General features: G+C 42.2%; 1 protein-coding gene across 1 annotated transcript in view; it reads left to right on the plus strand.

Moving 5' to 3' along the window:
- Positions 1–22,713, plus strand: part of mmp11b (matrix metallopeptidase 11b) — a 36,415-nt gene extending 13,702 nt beyond the window's left edge. The window contains exons 2-8 of the mRNA XM_021601785.2: positions 1,923–2,227; positions 8,363–8,506; positions 13,556–13,689; positions 17,376–17,590; positions 17,830–18,034; positions 20,042–20,302; positions 20,520–22,713. Coding sequence (XP_021457460.1) covers positions 1,923–2,227; positions 8,363–8,506; positions 13,556–13,689; positions 17,376–17,590; positions 17,830–18,034; positions 20,042–20,302; positions 20,520–20,647 — 1,392 coding nt within the window. The 3' untranslated portion in view covers positions 20,648–22,713. The remainder of the gene's footprint in view (positions 1–1,922; positions 2,228–8,362; positions 8,507–13,555; positions 13,690–17,375; positions 17,591–17,829; positions 18,035–20,041; positions 20,303–20,519) is intronic.
- The last annotated feature ends 1,267 nt before the right edge of the window (positions 22,714–23,980 follow it).

Raw genomic sequence — 23,980 nt, forward strand, 5'->3', positions numbered from 1 at the left:
TTTTTAGTCTCTAAATGGTTAAATGAGTGAGAAATATATGTCATTGCAATCGTATATGTTGCCCACTCACAAACTATTATCTCAAATGAACATGTTGAATTATTTAGCCATATTGTGACGCACTCAGGCGTAGTGGGAGCGGAGTCAGGTGCAGGAGGCAGAAGGTACGGAATAGTGCTTTTATTTCAGCACAGGGAAAATCGTACACTCCAAATACCAGGCGCACATCCACGATTGGCCAAAAACAGTACCTAACTAGTCTGGAGAAAAACCCAAAACGAAACACACTACCACACATAAACACAGTGGAAAAATAAGCCCGCACAAAGAGCAGGCGGGCCTTACCGGCTTAAATAGCCCAACTAAAAACCTAAACAAGAAACAGGTGTAACCAATAAGACAAAACCAACAGAAAAGGGAAAAGGGATCAGTGGCAGCTAGTAGACTGGTGACGATGACCGCCGAGCGCCGCACGAACAGGAAGAGGAGCCACCTTCGGTAGGAGTCGTGACACATATTCAATTATTTTATATTGAGCAAATTTCCTTAATGTAGACCGTTTGTGTTACTACCTTACACAAGTTAGCATTTTCACCCCATAAATGACACATCCTTTTTTACCTCCGATTGGGAATGTTAGTATAAATGTTTATAGTCATCACGATGACATAAGATCAATTGCTTAAATCCCTTGGCTGAATACAGTGTGCAACATCCTGTGGTGGAAAACTGTATTTTATTTCCTCATTTCCCCCCCAACTGCACACCATTAAAGCTCGATAAGGAGGGAAATGATGCCTTTGCAGCCTGAACGGTGGGTGCGTTATGTACGAACCAGCCTACATGGGACACGAGTGTATTACCAGTTGGGCACATAAATCCTAGACGATAGCATAAATCTAGCGCCCACTATCGGCTGCCTAACCAAATTGGGGTTTCATCCATACGTCAAGGTCAGTGCCACTGTGATCAATTAAAAAAAAAAAGATAGACATGACATAAAATTGAATGGTTACAGAATTTACAGAATAACTTGGAGATAGGAGGGAAGGCTTCCTCATTCAAAGGCTGAAAAACAGAAGTGTACCTGGTTACTTATTATGTTAGATCGTACAACTGATAGACATAAATGGGATTCCTCTCTTAATGTCCATCTGCAAGGTTTGGAAATATGAGTTTTAGCAAGGAAGGTAGTGTGTACTAGTCCCTGATCACAACATCCAAGTCTTTCAAGCCTTTGTGAAAATGCACCACTGCATCAAAGCCTCTCATGTTAGACTTTTAATGGCCATTTAAAAATAGCTTGTTCACAAATTACAGCTTTTAAAGGGTACCCTTGGGCTGTCGGACGCGGAAGCATTTTTAAGACCGTTAAAACAAGAAAGAAACTACAATTCACCCTATTTCACCTCTACAACTGTCATCCCCTCCCCCATAGAAAAAAGCCAGAGAAGGAAAAGTTTCCAAGCCTTCACAGCTGCTTTTTAGGAAACAAGTAAACTGTAATAAAGCGAAGCCAAAGATAGAGCAAGGATAAAGTGGTGAGAGGGTTCAGCCGTCCCCCTTCCTCCGACCCCTCCCTGTCCTCCACCCAATCATCTCTCCACCCATTCAATTGACAGACCAATTCCCTCTAAATTCTCTGGAGGAAATTGACTAATAATGCCTTGGAGATTTATCTGGGTCCCGGAAGCCCAGCTCCTCCTGAGGTTCTCTATTAGAACGTTACAGTAATGTGCCATGCTGCAATTTACTGTGATGACCATGTCTTGCCATGCAGCTATCTAAAAACATTCATTCCATTTTCCATTTGATTTAGTTTGTCATTTTCTTTGTAGCCTAGATGTATGTGATTTTGTCAAAACAATAGCTTAATTTACATTCTTTGATTGGTACTTAGTTGCACATACCTCTTTTCACAGGGATGGCCTCAGAAGACTCACCCATATGGCCTGAAGAAGACGACAAGATTTGATCATACTCAGGACACTCTGAAGGAACAATTGCACCTGTCGGGAGGTGTCTATCCAGAGACTGTGTTGTCATGGAATGGCACAGAGTCAATCTGGAATCGGCCTCGCTGTGGTGTTCCAGACTATCCTACTCAGAAGCAAAGTGGCATCTCGGACTACCACATGACGAAGGGGGGCACCTTTGGAGGAAAGCAGCGGCGGAAGCGCTTCGTTGTCTTTGGGGGGCGCTGGGACAAGACTGACCTCACCTACAAGTAAGGTTATTCTTCTTTGGTTGATCTACACCAGGTATTCCCAAACTGGGGTACGCCAAATAAAAATGTGATTCACATAAAAAATTAATAATATTAATAATAGTATTTTAGAAGAAAAAAAAATACAAAAAATATCTTCAAATTTTTAAACAGTCCATTAATATTTTCCAACAGGGCTATACATTTGGGTGAGGTTTTTTTCTCGCCTGAGTAGCCTCGTTTCACTGCCAAAAATGTAATAAAACCATCTAGTGTTCAGCGAAATAACAACACAATGTCAAATACAGGTAGCCTAGTCAAATAATTAACATCCAATCACATTAACTGTTACTCTCTCGCGGGAAACTTTCACTCTTGCGCAGACATTTAGAAGCGAAACATGATCATTTGAAAAATAAAGACGTCTTTTCAGTAGTAAGACATGTACAAAAGCAACAGATACCATTAATAAGAAGGCCTAGAAGTGTCTTATATGGTGAGCTACCGAGTGGCTAGGACAGGCAAGTCCCATGCTATTGTGGAGGACTTAATTCTTCCTGCTGCCACGGATATGTCTGGGGCAATGTTTGGGGAAAAGGCCCAAAAAACTATACAGACAATGACTTCATCAACAACACTGTTTCACGGCGCATCAGTGACATGGCAGGAGATGTTTTGAAACAATTACTGCTTCGCCAACAAGCCAGTGAGTTATATGCATTACAACTGGATGAGTCAACTGATGTGGCGTGCCTGACACAGATCCTGGTATATGTCTGTTACGTTTATTGGGGGTCAATTAAGGAAGACATCCTCTTCTGCAAACTACTGGAAACCAGGGCAACATGAGAGGATATTTTTAAAGTACTGGACAGCTTTGTGACATCAAATGGACTTTGGTGGTCAAGATGGCATAAAAGTCATGACAGGGAGACTTAGTGGAGTGGTAACGCAGTTTCTCCCGACTCCACTTGGGTACACTGCAGCATCCACCGAGAGGCTCTTGCTGTCAAGGGAATGCCTGACAGCTTGAAAGACGTTTTGGACACTACAGTGAAAATGGTTAACTTTGTTAACTTAAAGCAAGGCCCCTGAACTCTTGTGTATTTTCTGCATTATACAATGATATGGGCAGCGACCATGTAATGCTTTTATAACACTGGTTATAAAAGGGCAAAGTATTGATATGATATTTTAAATTGAGAGACAAGCTTGAAGTTTTGTTTACTGACCATCATTTGCACTTGTCTGACCGCTTGCATGATGACGGGTTTCTCACACGACTGGCCTATCTGGGAGATGTTTTTTCTCTCCTGAATGATCTAAATCTAGGATTTCAGGGACTCTCTGCAACTATATTCAATGTGCGGGACAAAATTGAGGCTATGATTAAGAAGTTGGAGCTCTTTTCTGTCTGCATTAACAAGGACAACACAGGTCTTTCCATCATTGTATGATTGTTTGTGTGCAAATGAAATCAAGCTTACGGACAATGTATCACATAGTGTGTGTGGCAGGCTTACAATGATGGAAAAAACAACATTTGAGAGTGCGCTGACCCTGGTGCTAGAGGTTGAATGTTTGAAGGGGTGCAGGACCATACATTTTTATTTGGCGTACCCCAGTTTGGGAACCACTGCTCTAGACATATCCATGCATTTCGCCTTTTCACTGGGATCTGCTTTTCCTGAGTTTGCGCTGGAATTTTTATACATGGCGTAGAAATTCAAGAGGTTATCACTGATATCTGTAGTTTAGCCAGCAAGGACAGAGTCACAAATGCAACCCCTGTCACGGTAGACTGGTTAACTTCTACAGTACACTGGCAGGCAAAGGCCACCACCGGCCTGCAAAGGTCGCTACTGGCTGGCAAAAGCCACTACATTGTTCTGAATGAAAGGCGGGTAATGTGTACATCATATGTATCACTCTGGTCCCCAACCCAGCACCTCAGCTTATTTTATATGCTCAAAATCAAGAATCATTTGGGTTCGGCCACCCAGGTTACAGCTACTGAGAGGAGAGAGGAGCCTTTACACTGAAGCCAAAACTTCTAAAGAGACACATTTCAGTGAAGGATAATTTACTTTGTTGTAAAGGATAGGCTGCCCAGCCTATGTAGATGTGTATTCAGTGTTTGGCTGAGTTCATGTTTTTGATAGAATTTCAAACCAGACATGGCAGAAAACTAGGAGGCTCTACTTCAATTTACTTTGGGATTTCTTTGCCTTTGAAGCACCTTTTGAGTGACACGGTGACCTCGTGCCCTCGGGGTCATCTGCACTCCTCCCTGTTTTTGGACTGCCTTGCCTCTTCCATTAAAGTCAAAAGACGGGCCACACTGGACATTTGCCACCCACCCCCTCTGTCATTTGGAGTCAGGGGGGGTCGCGACCTGAAAAAACATAGCATTTACAAGACAGTGTCAGAGCACTCAAGCATGTTACAGCAGAGCAGACCGCATGCTTCCTGATGTCTCCACATACAGCTCAGCAGGAAGGGGGCTGGAGAGGGGAAAGGTCAAGTTAATAGTTACTTCCAGAGGAGTGTTATCAGAAGAGCAACACTGAGTCTTTGTTACAGAAAGCAATTTATTTTTCAGCACAACAGTAAGTGTCACTCATATTTTTTTCATTAGTCCACTGTTAATACAGTCCCAAAACATTTCAAGATATAGGATTTTCAAGAAGCAAAGTGTCACTTGCCACATCATGATGATGCCTGTGGGAAGTGACACTTTGCTTCTTGAAAGTCCAATATCTTGAAAACTTGACTGCTGACATGCTAAACATTTTGGGACTGTATTAAAGAGATGCTCTGGAACTTTTGGATATTTTTTAGCCAGCAGTTCTGAAAGTAGCACTCATGAGCCAAAAAATAGCCTAAGGCACATATGTGCTCCATGTCATATCTCATCTCTCTCTCTCTCTCTCTCTCTCTCTCTCTCTCTCTCTCTCTCTCTCTCTCTCTCTCTCTCTCTCTCTCTCTCTCTCTCTCTCTCTCTGTTGGGCAGGCCTTTTGCTAGCTGTCCCTCAAATGTGAGGGGCTGAAGCTCATTGGCTAAAACTCAAATTGCTAGGGTGCTGACCCATGTGGAGGTAAAAATGTAGGAAACATCTTCAAGAAAACAGTTGCTTTCAAACTAGGGATTTTGTGGCTAATTGAGCAGTAATTCTGCTCATAGATTATGTATGTATGAACTACACATTGACACATCCATCCCAAAGCAGGATGTTTAAAAAATATATTTTTTTTAGTCGCCAAAGTACCGGAGCATGTCTTTAATAACAGTGGATTAATGAAAAAATACAGAAATATAGTTTTTGAGTGGATTTTCCCTTTAATGGCGTAGAATTGTTATATTGTATGAATAGTGAGCTTATGTTTTCATGTGAAAAATGCCATATGTATTGATCAAGAGTAAAAATACTGTGTATGATTAACCACCCTTCCCCAAACAAACAACAATATATTGCATCATAAGTCATCATTACTCATGATCCCTTTGAGGTAGCCACTTACTCAGTGTCCCTAAGTATAGCTTCATTGTCATTTTGCTGATTGTCAACAGGCACTGAACCTCCCGTGCCCTGCACTCCCTCTCACAGAAAAGAATTTCTGCACACACAGCTTTTCAAGAAAGGAACAAATAATTGTACGATTGTACAGTACTGTAGGGGTGTGTGCTGTACTCTGCTGGCTCATCACATTTTTACCTCAGGAGACACACAACAGCACAGAGCTGGACCTGCCTCTTTTGGCCCGCGAGCCAGCAATCAGCACTGTTGTCCCCGCTCTGGTTCCACTGCTCTTTTCCTAGAGTGGCTATGGTGAGGGGGGTCATTACCAGGCCAGCGTTTTACTGTCTCCTCTGTGATGACTAATAATAACGGGCCGTAGCATTAGCAACATAGTGACTGTTCCACATTCTGGAACTGAACTCCCAGGGCACAGGTTTAATGGGTGTCTGCTGCAGGCGTCGGGGGCTGTGGTTAGAACCGGGCCCCGGCATGCATCACCGTGGCAGGGTTAGGGAGGTTGTTGAAGTAGAGTAGGGTAATACAGCAACAGCACAAGGCTGGCCTCTCCTGTCTGGGCATGTATGTAGGGCCTCCACACAATGAGGCGCAATCCATTTTTGCAACCCCCGCCCATTCATTATGAAATCTAAAATGAAGAATAAAAGTGATAGCCGCCATGGCTGGTATCCAGGGAGGCACCAGGGGAAATGTCTGCAGGGCAGGGGGGTAACGGATTGCAACAGAAAGCAGAGGGGGGGTGGGGATTTTACTGGCGCCCACTGAGAAACCCATAATATGAAACATGAGACGGACATTGAGACTGAACATGTCACGGTTGTTTAAATGTCCTCCATGGGGTGTCGCCTGGTAATAACAAGCGCTGCCCTTCCTGTCTGTCAACGCCTGTCATAATAATGCAGGTCCTGGTTGGACGGACGCACACACAACCTCTGTCAACTCAGCATTCAGCCTTGCTGCATGGTAATCCACAACAACTGTGAACAAGAGGAAGTTATGTTTCTATGTACTGCACATTACCTGTGCCTTGAATAACTGAAGTATGAATCCAAATACAACAGGTGTAGCCTTTACCGTGAAATGCTTACTTTACAAGCCCTTTCCCAACAATGCAGAGTTAAGAAGTATGAACATGTGCAAATAAAAATAGAAAATAGGAACACAATAGATAACAATAACGAGGCAATGTACAAGGAGTACCGAGTCAATGTGCAGGGGTACGAGATAGTTGAGCTAATATGTATATGTAGGTAGGAGTAAAAGTGACAAGGCAGTCAGGATAGATAATTAACAAAGTAGCATCATTGTACGTATGTGAAGAGTGTAAAAATGTGTGTGTGGCGTCAGTATGCATGTGTGTGTGAGCATGTGTGTTTGTGTTGGAGTCTTAATAAAAAAAAATAAAAAAAATTAAAAATAAACTTTTATTTAACTAGGCAAGTCAGTTAAGAACAAATTTTTAAGTATGCGTGAGTGTGTGGGTAGAGTCCAGTGAGTGTGTGGGTAGAGTCCAGTGAGTGTGTGGGTAGAGTCCAGTGAGTGTGTGGGTAGAGTCCAGTGAGTGTGTGCGTAGAGTCCAGTGAGTGTGTGGGTAGAGTCCAGTGAGTGTGTGCGTAGAGTCAGTGCAAGACTAGGTCAATGCAAATAGTCCTGTTCACAACTGTTCAGCTGTCTTATGGCTTGGGGATAGAAGCTGTTCAGGAGCCTTTTGGTCTCAGACTTGGTACTACGGTACCGCTTAGCAGAATGAACAGGTCTATGGCTTGGGTGGCTGGGGTATAGAGGTTCTGGATGGCATGGAGCTCGGCCCCAGGGAAGTACTGGGCTGTCCACACCACCCTTTGCATCCGCCTTGCGGTCGGATGTCAAGCAGTTGCCATAACAGACGGTGATGCAGCAAGTCAAGATGGCAGCTGTCAGACTTTTTGAGGATAGGTATAATTTTTGTAAATTATTCTGCATAAAGAGTGTTGGTTGGTTAGTTGGGTCAGTATGCAAGCAAGCACCTATCATAGTCTTTGTTCATGTTGCTGTATACTTAAGTTGATCACTCTTTTGTCGCTGAGAATGTTCCTGCACTGCAGAAAATGCACCTTGTAGTGTATTTGACTTGTGGTTTCCACTTGAACATTTCAGACTTGATTTGCCCTAACAAAAAATGTGTCAACCCCTACATAAATGTTCATAATTTAGAATTCACATAATAACTCACATTTCCTGTTGCTGTAGGATTATTTACCTTCTGTAGCAAACTGGTTCAAATTAAATATGTATGATTGAACCATGCTATCATGGTGATCTGGCATTGTGCAGAAAGTTAATCCATACAACCCATTCAGCAACATATTATATCCTTTTGTTGATGTGGGATGTTTGACAGCTCCAACCCACCAGTCAAGCTGGGTGGCATCAGACTGGGCCTTGCACCCACTTTAGAGAGGCTTCTTTCTCACAACAACCAGATTATCCTAGACCAAGGTCACCCCGTGGCCCATGAAGCAACTAGAGAAGGGTGGCACTCACTCTGCCCCCCGCAAAAGAGGATTATGGGTAGAACACAGATGGCGATCATGCTGGTGGTTTCTGACGTGTGTGTGTGTGTGTTTGTGTCTCACAGGATCATGCGCTTCCCCTGGCAGTTGAGTAATGAGAAAGTCCGTCACATCTTGCAGGAGGCTCTGCGTGTGTGGAGTGAAGTCACACCCTTGAAGTTCACTGAGGTCAGCAGTGGGAGAGCTGACATCATCATCGACTTTACCAGGTAATCATCATTCTAGAGGTGTAGGATCTTAATTTGATCAGTATTGTCGTAACAAAATAGATCAACGATGGTAGACGAGAAGCAGGTACAGGAAGTGAACATTTAATTAACAATGGACATGAAACAAGGCATGACAGCGTCTGGACATGAACACATAACGACATTAATGCAGGCACAGGGAACAAATGAGGGAGCAGACAGTTATACACAGGGCAATCAACAAAGGGAAGGAGTCCAGGTGAGTTCAATGAGCGCTGCTGCACGTAATGATGGTGACATGTGTGCGTAATGAAGGGCAGCCTGGCGCCCTCGAGCGCCAGAGAGTTTAGTTTAGTCCATAATGGGGCTTGGTCGATGGTTAGACTATTAGCTGGGCAAAATTAGGCTACATGAAAAGTACAATACTGTAAATATAACTGTGTGTTAGTGTGGGTTTTCAGTGAATTTATGTAAATCACAAAGCTCATCTGCATTTCCTGTGGCGCAGAACACTGAGAACCTGAGGCAAGCTTGGGATGAACTCTATTTCAGCTCACGTATTTCAGAAAATCTATTGAAATTCCAGTCATGCACTGGAAAATGTGTTATTGATTTATATTACAGTTTTTAAATGTACTTTCAGTATAACAGCATTACTGGTCATATGACAGTGTGCTGGTGCACATCATCAAAACTATTGGTATGTCTTGTGTCACTTTCCTGACTCACTCAATGTCTGTGTTTATCTGTGAAGCACTCAACCTTTACTATAAATATTACTAATGCTAACACCCAGGACAACCTATTTCATCTGTCTTGTGCTTCTTATCAGGTTCATCTTGTTGACTTAGAGAAGTGAAGTTCTCGTCTTATCAGACAAAAACACAAGGACCTTTTCAAAAGAGAGGTTGAGGGATTAGCGTTGATGGTTGTACAGATAATCAGCTTTGCTGTTGGACATTTACACAGCTATGTTCATGACTTGTTATCTGTTAGGGAAAGAGGTGGGATATAAGGGAGTGGTGTTACAGCTAGTACAGGTGTAGCATTTTTCACAGGCCAACACTAGTGTTCAGTTATCTCGGTACAATCACCAAACTTGAGGGCAAGTTTCATTTACTCAATCAAATCTAAAAATGTGCATGAATTTGTGAATGTCCGTTTATCTTCAAAGAAATGTAATTCCTGAATTACATTTTCTAAATAGGAACCTGAACTCACCAACTCAGTTAAACTGAGTTGAATTGACCCCAACCCTGCCCATCTCTCACCCATGTCTATAATAGGCCAAGCTCATGGGCGAATCGTCCCCCCCCCCCTCTCCATCCTGAATGCACTTGAATGTTACAAAGCAGGACTTGTTTGCTACGGTTTATTTGAATGAAAAGCCTCAGGGCACATTTCTTCGGCTCTCAATGGATTTGTTGCGTTGGCACGAGCACAACAACATTACATTCCCTTGTTGTAAATTACTGCAGCTTTAGAGCATCCACCTACACACCAGACCTATATACATGTTTCTTCTCTCAGACGATACTGTATCCGCCCTCGAGACCTTTGCCTTTGTAAGTAGAGATTAACACTGACGTTCTGTCTCGTCCCGCTGCGGAGTTCATTTTTCCAAGGTAATGTACAGAACAGAGGCGTTTATCCTGCTTATACCACAGTTGTAAAATAAAAAAATACTAAAGCACATATTTACCGGAAGAAATAACATGTTTTCGTAGATATTACAATTTTTTTTGTATTTTTTTTATAAGTGAATTCATACTTTCTCATCATTTGACCCAGTCGTTAGTTCCATCACTATGCAGGCTGGCAACATGAATTGGATTTAATCGCTGTGGTATGAGCCGTAACTCAATGCCCCCACAGTGTGATGGGTCTGAGCAATGGCATAGTTTAGGACCTTGTACCTTACATCAAAAAGATGCCTCAGTAATGACAGGATGTTCAGTTACTGTACTAGGTTGGATCTTGACATCGAGAGGGTTATGGAGCCCCAAGATTTGTTATAGACCCAGATTTTTTACTGTCTGCAATGACAGCATTACTTTGATTATTTACTATACAGAAGGCCCATGGAGCTTACTTGAATATCTGAGCAGAAAGGAAAGGATCAAATGTCAATTTCCCCTTTGAATGTGTCCTCATTAATGTTGAAATTGATACATGGATACATCCCTTGTATATAAGCAACAATACAAACATAATAACAAACATATGGGAATCAGATTTGTAAGGCGCCCATAAAGCAAGGTTCCCAAACTGGCGGCCCGCGGTTGGTTTTACTTGGGCCCCCAAGTTTTCTGAGCAAAGAAAATGTATATACAGTGCCTTGCGAAAGTATTCGGCCCCCTTGAACTTTGCAACCTTTTGCCACATTTCAGGCTTCAAACATAAAGATATAAAACTGTATTTTTTTGTGAAGAATCAACAACAAGTGGGACACAATCATGAAGTGGAACGACATTTATTGGATATTTAAAACTTTTTTAACAAATCAAAAACTGAAAAATTGGGCGTGCAAAATTATTCAGCCCCCTTAAGTTAATACTTTGTAGCGCCACCTTTTGCTGCGATTACAGCTGTAAGTCGCTTGGGGTATGTCTCTATCAGTTTTGCACATCGAGAGCCTGACATTTTTTCCCATTCCTCCTTGCAAAACAGCTCGAGCTCAGTGAGGTTGGATGGAGAGCATTTGTGAACAGCAGTTTTCAGTTCTTTCCACAGATTCTCGATTGGATGCAGGTCTGGACTTTGACTTGGCCATTCTAACAACTGGATATGTTTATTTTTGAACCATTCCATTGTAGATTTTGCTTTATGTTTTGGATCATTGTCTTGTTGGAAGACAAATCTCCGTCCCAGTCTCAGGTCTTTTGCAGACTCCATCAGGTTTTCTTCCAGAATAGTCCTGTATTTGGCTCCATCCATCTTCCCATCAATTTTAACCATCTTCCCTGTCCCTGCTGAAGAAAAGCAGGCCCAAACCATGATGCTGCCACCACCATGTTTGACAGTGGGGATGGTGTGTTCAGAGTGATGAACTGTGTTGCTTTTACGCCAAACATAACGTTTTGCATTGTTGCCAAAAAGTTCAATTTTGGTTTCATCTGACCAGAGCAACTTCTTCCACATGTTTGGTGTGTCTCCCAGGTGGCTTGTGGCAAACTTTAAACGACACTTTTTATGGATATCTTTAAGAAATGGCTTTCTTCTTGCCACTCTTCCATAAAGGCCAGATTTGTGCAATATACGACTCATTGTTGTCCTATGGACAGAGTCTCCCACCTCAGCTGTAGATCTCTGCAGTTCATCCAGAGTGATCATGGGCCTCTTGGCTGCATCTCTGATCAGTCTTCTCCTTGTATGAGCTGAAAGTTTAGAGGGACGGCCAGGTCTTGGTAGATTTGCAGTGGTCTGATACTCCTTCCATTTCAATATTATCGCTTGCACAGTGCTCCTTGGGATGTTTAAAGCTTGGGAAATCTTTTTGTATCCAAATCCGGCTTTAAACTTCTTCACAACAGTATCTCGGACCTGCCTGGTGTGTTCCTTGTTCTTCATGATGCTCTCTGCACTTTTAACGGACCTCTGAGACTATCACAGTGCAGGTGCATTTATACGGAGACTTGATTACACACAGGTGGATTGTATTTATCATCATTAGTCATTTAGGTCAACATTGTATCATTCAGAGATCCTCACTGAACTTCTGGAGAGAGTTTGCTGCACTGAAAGTAAAGGGGCTGAATAATTTTGCACGCCCAATTTTTCAGTTTTTGATTTGTTAAAAAAGTTTTAAATATCCAATAAATGTCGTTCCACTTCATGATTGTGTCCCACTTGTTGTTGATTCTTCACAAAAAAATACAGTTTTATATCTTTATGTTTGAAGCCTGAAATGTGGCAAAAGGTCGCAAAGTTCAAGGGGGCCGAATACTTTCGCAAGGCACTGTATATATTTTTTTATACTGAACAAAAATAGAAACGCAACATGCAACAATTTTAACAATTTTACTGACTTACATTTCAAATAAGGAAATCAGTCAATTGAAATAAATTCATTAGGCATGAATCTATAAATTTCATATGACTGGGCAGGAAGCCCAAACAGTTGGGAGCCAGGCCCACCCATTGGGGAGCCAGGTCCAGCCAATCAGACTGAGGTTTTCCCGATAAAAGGGCTTTATTACAGACAGAAATACTCCTCAGTTTCATCAGCTGTTCGGGAGGCTGGTCTCAGATGATCCCGCAGGTGAAGAAGCTGGATGTGGAGGTCCTGGGCTGGTGTGGTTACATGTGGTCCGTGGTTGTGAGACCAGTTGGACGTACTGCCAAATTCTCTAAAACGACGTTGGAGGCGGCTTATGGTAGAGAAATTAACATTGAATTATCTGGCAACAACTCTGGTGGACATTCCTGCAGTCAGCATGCCAATTGCACACTCCCTCAACACTTGAGACATCTGTGTGACAAAACTGCACATTTTGTGTAACAAAACTGAACATTTTAGTGTGGCCTTTTATTGTCCCTAGCACAAGGTGTACCTGTGTAATGATCATGCTGTTTAATCAGCTTCTTGATATGCCACACCTTTCAGGTGGATGGGTTATCTTGGCAAAGGAGAAATGCTCACTAGCACAACATTTGAGAGAAATAAGATTTTTGTACATATGGAACATTTCTGGGATCTTTTATTTTAGCTCATGAAACACCAACATGTTGCGTTTATATTTTTGTTCAGTATAGAATTTTCATAGTTAGACATAAAAGACACCAGGAAATCAGCTCCAAGTTTTCTATTTCCAAGTATTCCCACGCATAATAGAGAGACGTGATCGTATACAAATCTAAGCAATGTTTGAAATGATCTGTTTGGGATTCTTGCAATCAAATTGCAGTCTACTATTTGTAATTAAGTTCCAGGCCCTCCGACCATCCGCTTAAGAAGAAAATTTGCCCGCAGCTGAATCTAATGCCCTAAAGTGACTAATGAAGTGGTGAACTTTGTCTAAAATAAAATGCCTGACCACCCTGCCTTGTGCCTCTGTGTTTGTTGTGTAGGTACTGGCATGGTGATAACCTGCCTTTCGATGGTCCTGGAGGCATTCTGGCCCATGCCTTTTTCCCCAGAACTCACAGGGCAGGCGACATCCACTTTGACTATGATGAGAGTTGGACAGTGGGAAACAGCATGGGTGAGTGAATAGCAGAAATAACCTATTTAATTTACCGGTCTATAGTAGGAGGCTCCTCGCAGGAGGAAGGGGAGGACCGTCCTCCAGAGTGAATTTCATAAAAATAAAAATAGTGAAACATTAAAAAAGATACAACTATCCTAAATATGTTCACGTCACCAAATAATTGATTCAAACGCACTGCAATAAAGGTGTACAGTAGCCTCAGCAGCAGTCTGTAGGGTATCACTATGGTGTACTCTAGGTACATCGATTTCAATACAAAACCTAGGAGGCTCATGGTTCTCACCCCATTCCATAGACTTACACAGTAATTATGACAACTTTTTTTATTTATTTATTTTTTATTTTACCTTTATTTAACCAGGTAGGCAAGTTGAGAACAAGTTCTCATTTACAATTGCGACCTGGCCAAGATAAAGCAAAGCAGTTCGACAGATACAACGACACAGAGTTACACATGGAGTAAAACAAACATACAGTCAATAATACAGTATAAACAAGTCTATATACAATGTGAGCAAATGAGGTGAGAAGGGAGGTAAAGGCAAAAAAGTCCATGGTGGCAAGGTAAATACAATATGGCAAGTAAAACACTGGAATGGTAGTTTTGCAATGGAAGAATGTGCAAAGTAGAAATAAAAATAATGGGGTGCAAAGGAGCAAAATAAATAAATAAATTACAGTTGGGAAAGAGGTAGTTGTTTGGGCTAAATTATAGGTGGGCTATGTACAGGTGCAGTAATCTGTGAGCTGCTCTGAACTTCCAGAGGACGTCCTCCAAACTATCAGAGCTCTTGCAGCATGAACTGACATGTTGTCCACCCAATCAAAATATAAGAGAATAAATCTAGTACTGAAAGCATAAGCTACTGCTAGCTAGCCCTGCAGTGAATAAAATGTGGTGAATAGTTGACTCAGAGAGCGAGAAAGACAATAGTTTAACAGTTTTTAACAAATTTCTTCCAAAATTTAGAGAAGCAAGAGAGCGAGAGAGAGCTAGATATATTTGGTTGTATTTAAAAAAAACTTTAACTTAGCTAGCAAATGCAGCTAGCTAGTTTAGGATATTCAAACACCCGGCTCAAACAAAGAGGGATGCTATGTTTGCTAGCTGGCTATGGCTATCCAACACGGGAACTCTTCCAAGTCAAGGTAAGCTTTTGGTTTTATTAATTTATGATTGTAGCGGCTTTGTTAATGCATTAGTTGTAGTAGCTATGTTGACTATGACGTGGCAACGATGCAGGCTGTGTGTCGCGTTTAGCGGTCATGATATGAAGGTTTGGCTTGGAAAGGTTTTTCGCCTGGTCACAGACAGCTGATGTGTTGTGCATTGAAGTCTACAAGGGAAGGGAAAAGGTGAGAGGAGGAGAACACGTAGATAGTAAAGAGAAATAATTACAGTGCCTTGCGAAAGTATTCGGCCCCCTTGAACTTTGCGACCTTTTGCCACATTTCAGGCTTCAAACATAAAGATATAAAACTGTATTTTTTTGTGAAGAATCAACAACAAGTGGGACACAATCATGAAGTGGAACGACATTTATTGGATATTTCAAACTTTTTTAACAAATCAAAAACTGAAAAATTGGGCGTGCAAAATTATTCAGCCCCTTTACTTTCAGTGCAGCAAACTCTCTCCAGAAGTTCAGTGAGGATCTCTGAATGATCCAATGTTGACCTAAAGGACTAATGATGATAAATACAATCCACCTGTGTGTAATCAAGTCTCCGTATAAATGCACCTGCACTGTGATAGTCTCAGTGGTCCGTTAAAAGCGCAGAGAGCATCATGAAGAACAAGGAACACACCAGGCAGGTCCGAGATACTGTTGTGAAGAAGTTTAAAGCCGGATTTGGATACAAAAAGATTTCCCAAGCTTTAAACATCCCAAGGAGCACTGTGCAAGCGATAATATTGAAATGGAAGGAGTATCAGACCACTGCAAATCTACCAAGACCTGGCCGTCCCTCTAAACTTTCAGCTCATACAAGGAGAAGACTGATCAGAGATGCAGCCAAGCGGCCCATGATCACTCTGGATGAACTGCAGAGATCTACAGCTGAGGTGGGAGACTCTGTCCATAGGACAACAATGAGTCGTATATTGCACAAATCTGGCCTTTATGGAAGAGTGGCAAGAAGAAAGCCATTTCTTAAAGATATCCATAAAAAGTGTCGTTTAAAGTTTGCCACAAGCCACCTGGGAGACACACCAAACATGTGGAAGAAGGTGCTCTGGTCAGATGAAACCAAAATTGAACTTTTTGGCAACAATGCAAAACGTTATGTTTGGCGTAAAAGCAACACAGTTCATCACCCTGAACACACCATCCCCACTGTCAAACATGGTGGTGGCAGCATCATGGTTTGGGCCTGCTTTTCTTCAGCAGGGACAGGGAAGATGGTTAAAATTGATGGGAAGATGGATGGAGCCAAATACAGGACCATTCTGGAAGAAAACCTGATGGAGTCTGCAAAAGACCTGAGACTGGGACGGAGATTTGTCTTCCAACAAGACAATGATCCAAAACATAAAGCAAAATCTACAATGGAATGGTTCAAAAATAAACATATCCAGGTGTTAGAATGGCCAAGTCAAAGTCCAGACCTGAATCCAATCGAGAATCTGTGGAAAGAACTGAAAACTGCTGTTCACAAATGCTCCCCATCCAACCTCACTGAGTTCGAGCTGTTTTGCATGGAGGAATGGGAAAAAATTTCAGTCTCTCGATGTGCAAAACTGATAGAGACATACCCCAAGTGACTTACAGCTGTAATCGCAGCAAAAGGTGGCGCTGCAAAGTATTAACTTAAGGGGGCTGAATAATTTTGCACGCCCAATTTTTCAGTTTTTGATTTGTTAAAAAAGTTTGAAATATTCAATAAATGTCGTTCCACTTCATGATTGTGTCCCACTTGTTGTTGATTCTTCACAAAAAAATACAGTTTTATATCTTTATGTTTGAAGCCTGAAATGTGGCAAAAGGTCGCAAAGTTCAAGAGGGCCGAATACTTTCGCAAGGCACTGTATATATACAACGAGCAAAGAGATCATGTTGTTTTTATGTGGCTGCTATGAACGTGAATGTGTTTGTGTGCGATCAGGGGTGTATTATAGATATCGATTCTATCGAGGAAAAAACATTTCTTAAAACAGAAGCGAACGGAACAAAGCGGGGATAAACGTACCTGAATTTGTCCAATAGAAACTCACATTTGCAACTGTTGGACAAATGATTACACCCTAGATCAGCTAAATGCAGGCAAGAGTGTGCAAGGCGATTTTGAATGTGTCAATGTCTGTCACCTTGATTACTCAAAATTCTCTCAACCTGTGCACCTACGCTGTAAACTTCCATTCATAGGCTTGGTTGTACCAACCTCATGATGGGTACAGGGGAAATGTGAGTATCATGTAGTAGTCTAAACCTATCGATGTTACATTGAGCTGGGTGAATGGAATAAGAATGAGAGTCATCCAATATTCTGTAATAGGCCATCTCATTAAAAAAATGATCGTCCTCTCTCATCTTAAACGGCACTGTTCTCTAGGTAGTAGTTTATATGTGAAGATACTGAACAAACATTGCTAAAGATACTGCCTAAATCTTGCTCAGGCAAGTATGGTTGATGCCCTCAGTCTCAATGTCACTGACCATTGTCCCATGATGGTCCTGCAGGCACGGATCTCCTGCAGGTGGCGGCCCATGAGTTTGGCCACGTCCTCGGCCTCCAGCATTCCCTGGTCGAAGGAGCCATCATGTCCCCCTTCTACAGCTTCTCCTATCCCCTGGAGCTGAGCGACGATGACAAGCAGGGCATCCAATACCTGTATGGTCCGCTGCGAAAAGCCCCTCCCGTCATCACAGAGACCAATGAGATCGAAACAACTGTGGTGAGGACTGAATATGACAAGAAATGAATAGAAGTCCAACTTATCAGTGAACACATCCATTGTTGGGAGCAAATAGCTAACAACTGGAATATTAGTAGATTAATACGCAATGCTCGTTTCAGTGACTCAATTTGTTGAGATTGATGAAAGTTTCCAGGCTGAGTTGAGCTTCTGCAATTTTGATTTTGCATGACATAACCTGTGCTCACTCTGTCTCTTTCTTCATGACTTGGCCACAGCCAGATCCCTGCAGGACTAACTTTGATGCCGTGTCAATGATCAGAGGGGAGATGTTCTTCTTCAAGTCCCGCTACGTGTGGCGTATCCGTGATGGCCAACTGCAGGCGGGGTACCCGGCGCTAGCAACACGCCACTGGAGGGGGATCCCCGACAACATCGATGCGGCCTACGAAGACAAGACGGGAAACAGCTGGTTCTTCCAAGGTGGGTTAAACCATAGAAATAGAATACCTGCCTGTCTATGGTTTTACCCATTCTAATGTGTATTTCTATGGGCTCCACTGCTCTGCTGGTAGCAGTTGATTTTGAGCTCTGAAATTTGGCAGGCATGGTAAGGAGTACAGAAGTAGCTCATTGTAGGGCAATGTGTCTAATTGTTTTTAAATTAGCTATTTTTATGACAGGACAGTTCAAAACAGACAGGAGAGGCCCAAGGTGAGAGTCAAACCCCTATCGCCAGAGCATATGTGTGGTCCAGAGTTGGGACCTTAGAGCGCAGTACCAGACTCTGGCATGTTGGTAGCAGTTCCCGAGTGGGACCATAAGTGTTTAGTTTTGAGACAGACATTTTTCTTAAAGTCAGACACAGTAGGCTTCTGAGGGGAAGACAGCTCATAATAATGGCCAGAACAGAGCAAATGGAATGGCATCATACACCTGGAAACCATGTGTTTGATATATTTGATACCATTCCACTGATTCCGCTCCAGTCATTACCACGAGCCAGTTCTCCCCAATTAAGGTGCCACCAACCTCCTGTGAAGTCAGGTTTGGTCAAACTTCTAAAAAGAAAGCATTTGACAGCAGATCACCAGAGGGGTAAATGTACAGTGATATTAGTTGCTTCACACAAACAATCCACGGCTTAACGACTCTGCTCTGGTTTTGTTTATTTAAACAGCGTTGATCATAGTGATGACAGATGGCAGAAACATGGTCTAGTCTTGCAAGTGTGTGTGTGTGTGTGTGTGTGTGTGTGTGTGTGTGTGTGTGTGTGTTTAGATATACGATTGCCTGTGTGTGCCTGTGTGCAAAGGCGTGTGTCTGTGGATGTGTTTATTGGCGTCTAAACTCTCCACCTCCCACCAGGTCTCAGCCAGTGTTTGGGTGGGCCAATTAGGCCCAGCAGTTTGCAGAAGCTCCTATAAGCGCAGCAGCAGCAGTAGTAGGGAGAGAGGGAACAGCAGTAGTAGGGAGAGAGGAAACAGCAGCAGTAGGGAGAGAGGAAACAGCAGCAGTAGGGAGAGGGAACAGCAGCAGTAGGGAGAGAGGAAACAGCAGCAGTAGGGAGAGAGGAAACAGCAGCAGTAGAGAGAGAGGATACATCAGCAGTAGGGAGAGAGGATACATCGGCAGTAGGGAGAGAGGAAACAGCAGCAGTAGGGAGAGGGAACAGCAGCAGTAGGGGGAGAGGGAACAGCAGCAGTAGGGGGAGAGGGAACAGCAGCAGTAGGGAGAGAGGGAACAGCAGTAGTAGGGAGAGAGGAAACAGCAGCAGTAGGGAGAGAGGACACAGCAGCAGTAGGGAGAGAGGACACAGCAGCAGTAGGGAGAGAGGAAACAGCAGCAGTAGGGATAGAGAGGAAACAGCAGCAGTAGGGAGAGAGAGGAAACAGCAGCAGTAGGGAGAAAGAGGAAACAGTAGTAGTAGTAGGGAGAGGAAACAGCAGCAGTAGGGAGAGAGAGGAAACAGTGGTAGTAGGGAGAGAGAGGAAACAGTAGTAGTAGTAGGGAGAGGAAACAGTAGCAGTGGGGAGAGAGAGGAAACATCAGCAGTAGGGAGAGGAAACAGTAGCAGTAGGGAGAGGAAACAGCAGCAGTAGGGAGAGAGGAAACAGTAGTAGTAGGGAGAGGAAACAGCAGCAGTAGGGAGAGAGGAAACAGCAGTAGTAGGGAGAGGCAATTCTAGTAGTAGGGAGAGAGGAAACAGCAGTACTTGGTCCATTCATGTTTCAGCCTGAGCATCTAGTTTATGTGACCCACTGTCTACCTAGCACAGATGTCATCCCTGACAGCTGATACAGGCTCTGATTCAGAGGAGTTGGGTTAAATGCGGAAGCCACATTTCAGTTGAAGGCATTCAATTATACAACTGACTAGGTATCCTCCTTTCCCTTTCTTATATTATTTCATCCCCCTAATAGTTAACATTAGGACTGACTAGGCTAATCCCAGATCTGTGTCTAAAAAGAAGTGTGACATCATCAACAGGTGACAGTTACTGGGTGTTTGACGCGGAGAGGAGGATCACGGGGCCGGACTCAGTGCGTCGGCTGGGCCTTCAAGTGTCGGACATCCAAGCAGCCCTCATGTGGGGCGAGGACAAGGCCCAGAAGACCTACCTCTTCAAGTCGGGCACCTACTGGCGCTTCAGCCCCCTGGAGAACCGGGTGGACACAGCACACCCTCGTAGCATGCAGGACTGGAGGGGCATCCCCAAGGACATTGACGCAGCCTTCCAGGACCGATATGGTGAGAGTCATAGATATACAAAAAGAGTCAAAGGCAAAATGTATTTGGACAGGATCCATTATGTCGTGTTGTGTTCCCAGTTTTATTGATAGCAAGCATGTGGATATCTCTGAGTATTGTGTGTTTCTGACAGTTTGTGTGTGTGCCTGCATGTAACCACATGGTAAACCCATTTAATTGCGTTGAGCTAATTATTGACCTCCTAACTTCCTAATAGGCTTTGCTCATTTCCTGAGTGGGAGACAGTATTGGAAGTTTGACCCCGTGGAGGTGAAGGTTCTGGAAGGATACCCCCGCTATATCGGCATGGACTTCTTTGGCTGCCCTGCTTCCTTTTATCGATAAAGCCAGGAAGAGTCCATATCGCCCCAAGAGGTGAATGGAATATCAGGGCCATCTTTATTTTTTTGCTCTTAAGACTAATGTTGTTCCACTGGGACTTTAGACTGATACAATTACATCATTGTGTAACATAAACAGGATGACTGTTGATTTTGGTCTAATGGAGGTCAGGACTTGATGCTATTGGTTGAAACCTTCATTATGACCCCAGTCTGAGGTCTGGGGCAGTCTGAAGACCAATAGAAATTGAGGTCATAATTCAAAGGGTGAATTGAGGACATTTAGTTTCATCATCATCCACAATATGATAATAGCTGGTTTGAAATCGATGCACACTGTTTGAGAGATACGTTAAAGAGCGAACGGCCAGCTAACAGAAAAACAATGTGCCCAACTGGTATTTGTAAATGGACATTTTCGTTCAAGATAAGTAACTTCAATACTTTTGTTCACGATAATCATAACCCAATTTTAATCAATAGGCAGCTTTTTCTCAAGACGAATGCTTACCTCTGCATCAAATAATACGTTTTGGTATGCTATATGTTTTTATTTTTTCAGAACAAAACCTTTTGTAATCGTCTTTAGCCTCTGGTACATACTATTTAACATGGCATTTAAAAGTAACATTTTACATAGGCTCATCTTTTCAAATCCGTAGGAACAGTGTAGTTACAGTATTATTTCAATACTCTATGAGTACTTTTCTCTATGAAGGGAAATGTTAAAAAAAATTCTACCTCATATTCATCATCACCAGCACCAACCCCAACATCAACATATGTGAAAATGCACGTTTCTATGTTTTTTATAAAAAAATATAGAGGAAGCTTAAGTGTGTCACATGACATCATCGGTGTGCATCATGTGATTTTTAACCAATTATGAGTAGGCATTGCCTACTAATTGTCGACTAATGGTTGATGATGTCATTGGAAACACTTATTTTTCTCTATATTTTTTAATACAAAACATAGAAAACCACAATTTTCACATACAGTATGTTGATGTTGGGATGGTGCTGGCGATGATGAATATGAAGTTGAACATTTTAGATATGTCCCTTTTAAAAACTACAACCGGTGCACTAGAAAAGTGAGGTGATAGTTCCATGTTTCTTATTGGTGCTCATCGCCCTTTCCATCGACAGCCAATGATACTCTTCTCAGGAAAAAGTACATTTAACAAACTATACCCTCTGAATTGTTTTTTTTTTGCTTGATGTTTAGCCTTGATTCTTATTTATTGCTGTTTATGTGTTGTCAAAAATATTTTACCCACAGATGAGTCTCAAGTATTTATCTGTGCAGTCCTGCTTTCTTTTCTGCCATTGTTTAGACAAAACCCATCAGGTAGCAGTGTAAACCTATTTGAGAGGGACACACATTTTCTCTCCGGCCTCACTGAGCTCTCTATTTCACACACAGCTGCTAAAACTGACTCAACAATGAAGGTAAAGATGTACCTCAAATAGAGGGCTTTATCTTTAACAGTTAAAGGGATATTTCACTCCAAAATCAATGTTTGATAGACTTTTTTATACCTCAAAAGTAGGCCATCTGTTTTGTAGATCCAGCCATATGCCACTATCCAAAATGAAAGGTGTTAATGCATATAGCTGGAGGAGTGTAGATTCATCTTGACATTTTTTTGGTCTGAAAAGATCTGACAAAATTTGATTTGGGAGTATAACGTCCCTTTATTGATGTGATGATTTTACAGTGGTGAAAGCCAAGCATTGCATATCCAAAGTTGTCACGGTGATACCTCATCACGTAAAACGTCCTTCAGTTCTTTTACAAACTGCTCCTTCCAAGATGATGCTGTAAACCTTTTTCATGTTGTAGCGTGGAACCATTTGTCATGCAGCTAGCCTCAATTGCTAGTCATTGATGCTTCAATGTGTCAGTGCAGGCCACTGATACAATTTCCTCACTCTTTTTGATATGTTGTGATGTCATTGACTGCAAGATAACTATTTCATAAAGCTTGCACTGGTAGTTTTGGTGTCAGAGCATTGTCTGTAGAGTTATGTCTCGCGAACACTGTTTTCTTTTTTACCATGTATCCAGCATAACAACCTGACCATTTATCTTTCCTAGAATAGTTTTTTTTAACCGAAATATATATTTACTATGTAAATCATTTAGTATAAATTCTTTGGTACCAATAAAAAGCCTCTTGGTTTAAATGAAATGAAATGTTGTTTTTTGAATGAAATGTTTCACTTGCATACACTTGCATACAGTAACATTGTGTTTTGTGAAAAACATAAATTCCGTGCCACAAAATGCTAACATTTCAGTCTCGTATAGTGCTGGATCAGTATCAGTAATGTTATTAATCATTGCAACATAATACATGTGGATTGCATCAGCTGCATGATATTGAAGTACAGACAATGTAAGGATTGTTCTGGACTAATGCGGACTGCGCTCATGTTTTTGTTTATGAGCTGGGGGCCCAAAGGCTTCATCCTCTTAAGTGCCAAAGCAGGTCTGGTACCAATCTATCCTCCACAGTGTTGAAATGGAGCCCGAGTTCAACTGTGTTGGAAATGGAATCCGGCTGTTCCGTGCTCCTCCCCTGCGAACCACATTCCACAACCATGTCATCTCTGGCCCCCAACGCCACCAATTTGTTACGTGTCAACGGCTCTGTTTTGATTGGATATTTCTGCTAATAATCAACTTTGAGAGATACAATTATCTTTATTTCCCAAACACAACTCAACACAATTGTTTTTTTTTGGACTTTTTAACAATTTAAACATAAGCAATGTTGTTACCTCATATCCCAGTAATAATGCCTTGCTTTAGTACTGGGAAGAAAACACTTCAATTGGCTTAACCATTGGCTCAACTCACCCCAAGGCAAACATTTTGACTATATTAGCCCACACAGCTACAAGGCATTTTCATACTAGGTTTAGGACCCCAACTGATGTATAGAACACTCTTAAAATGATCTACTTTGGTTTAGATACATGCATCATGTAACCTCTAAAACACTAATTTGACTTTTTTTTTTAAATTTTACCTTGCTTACCACTTTTTCCATGTAGTTTTTCCTTCACAGACTTGAAATGATGACGTCTTCCTAAATATTTGATCAAATGGTTTTCCAAAAACAAGGGTGACTCAACTTAACCTTTTGGCTGAATTTACCCCACTCTCCCCTAAATCCCTATCATCTCTGTGTGGGATGATGTCACTTGGCATAGTGAAAGCTGCAGGAAGTCCAAAAAAAGAGACTATTACTTCAACTTTGCGGCCATCGCAGAGCGAGGTTGAGTTGAATAACTGTAAACCTGTATTCTGACAGTATTCTTCCCTG

This window comes from Oncorhynchus mykiss, chromosome 5, assembly GCF_013265735.2.
Source record: "Oncorhynchus mykiss isolate Arlee chromosome 5, USDA_OmykA_1.1, whole genome shotgun sequence".
In the NCBI taxonomy this organism is placed as follows: domain Eukaryota; kingdom Metazoa; phylum Chordata; class Actinopteri; order Salmoniformes; family Salmonidae; genus Oncorhynchus; species Oncorhynchus mykiss.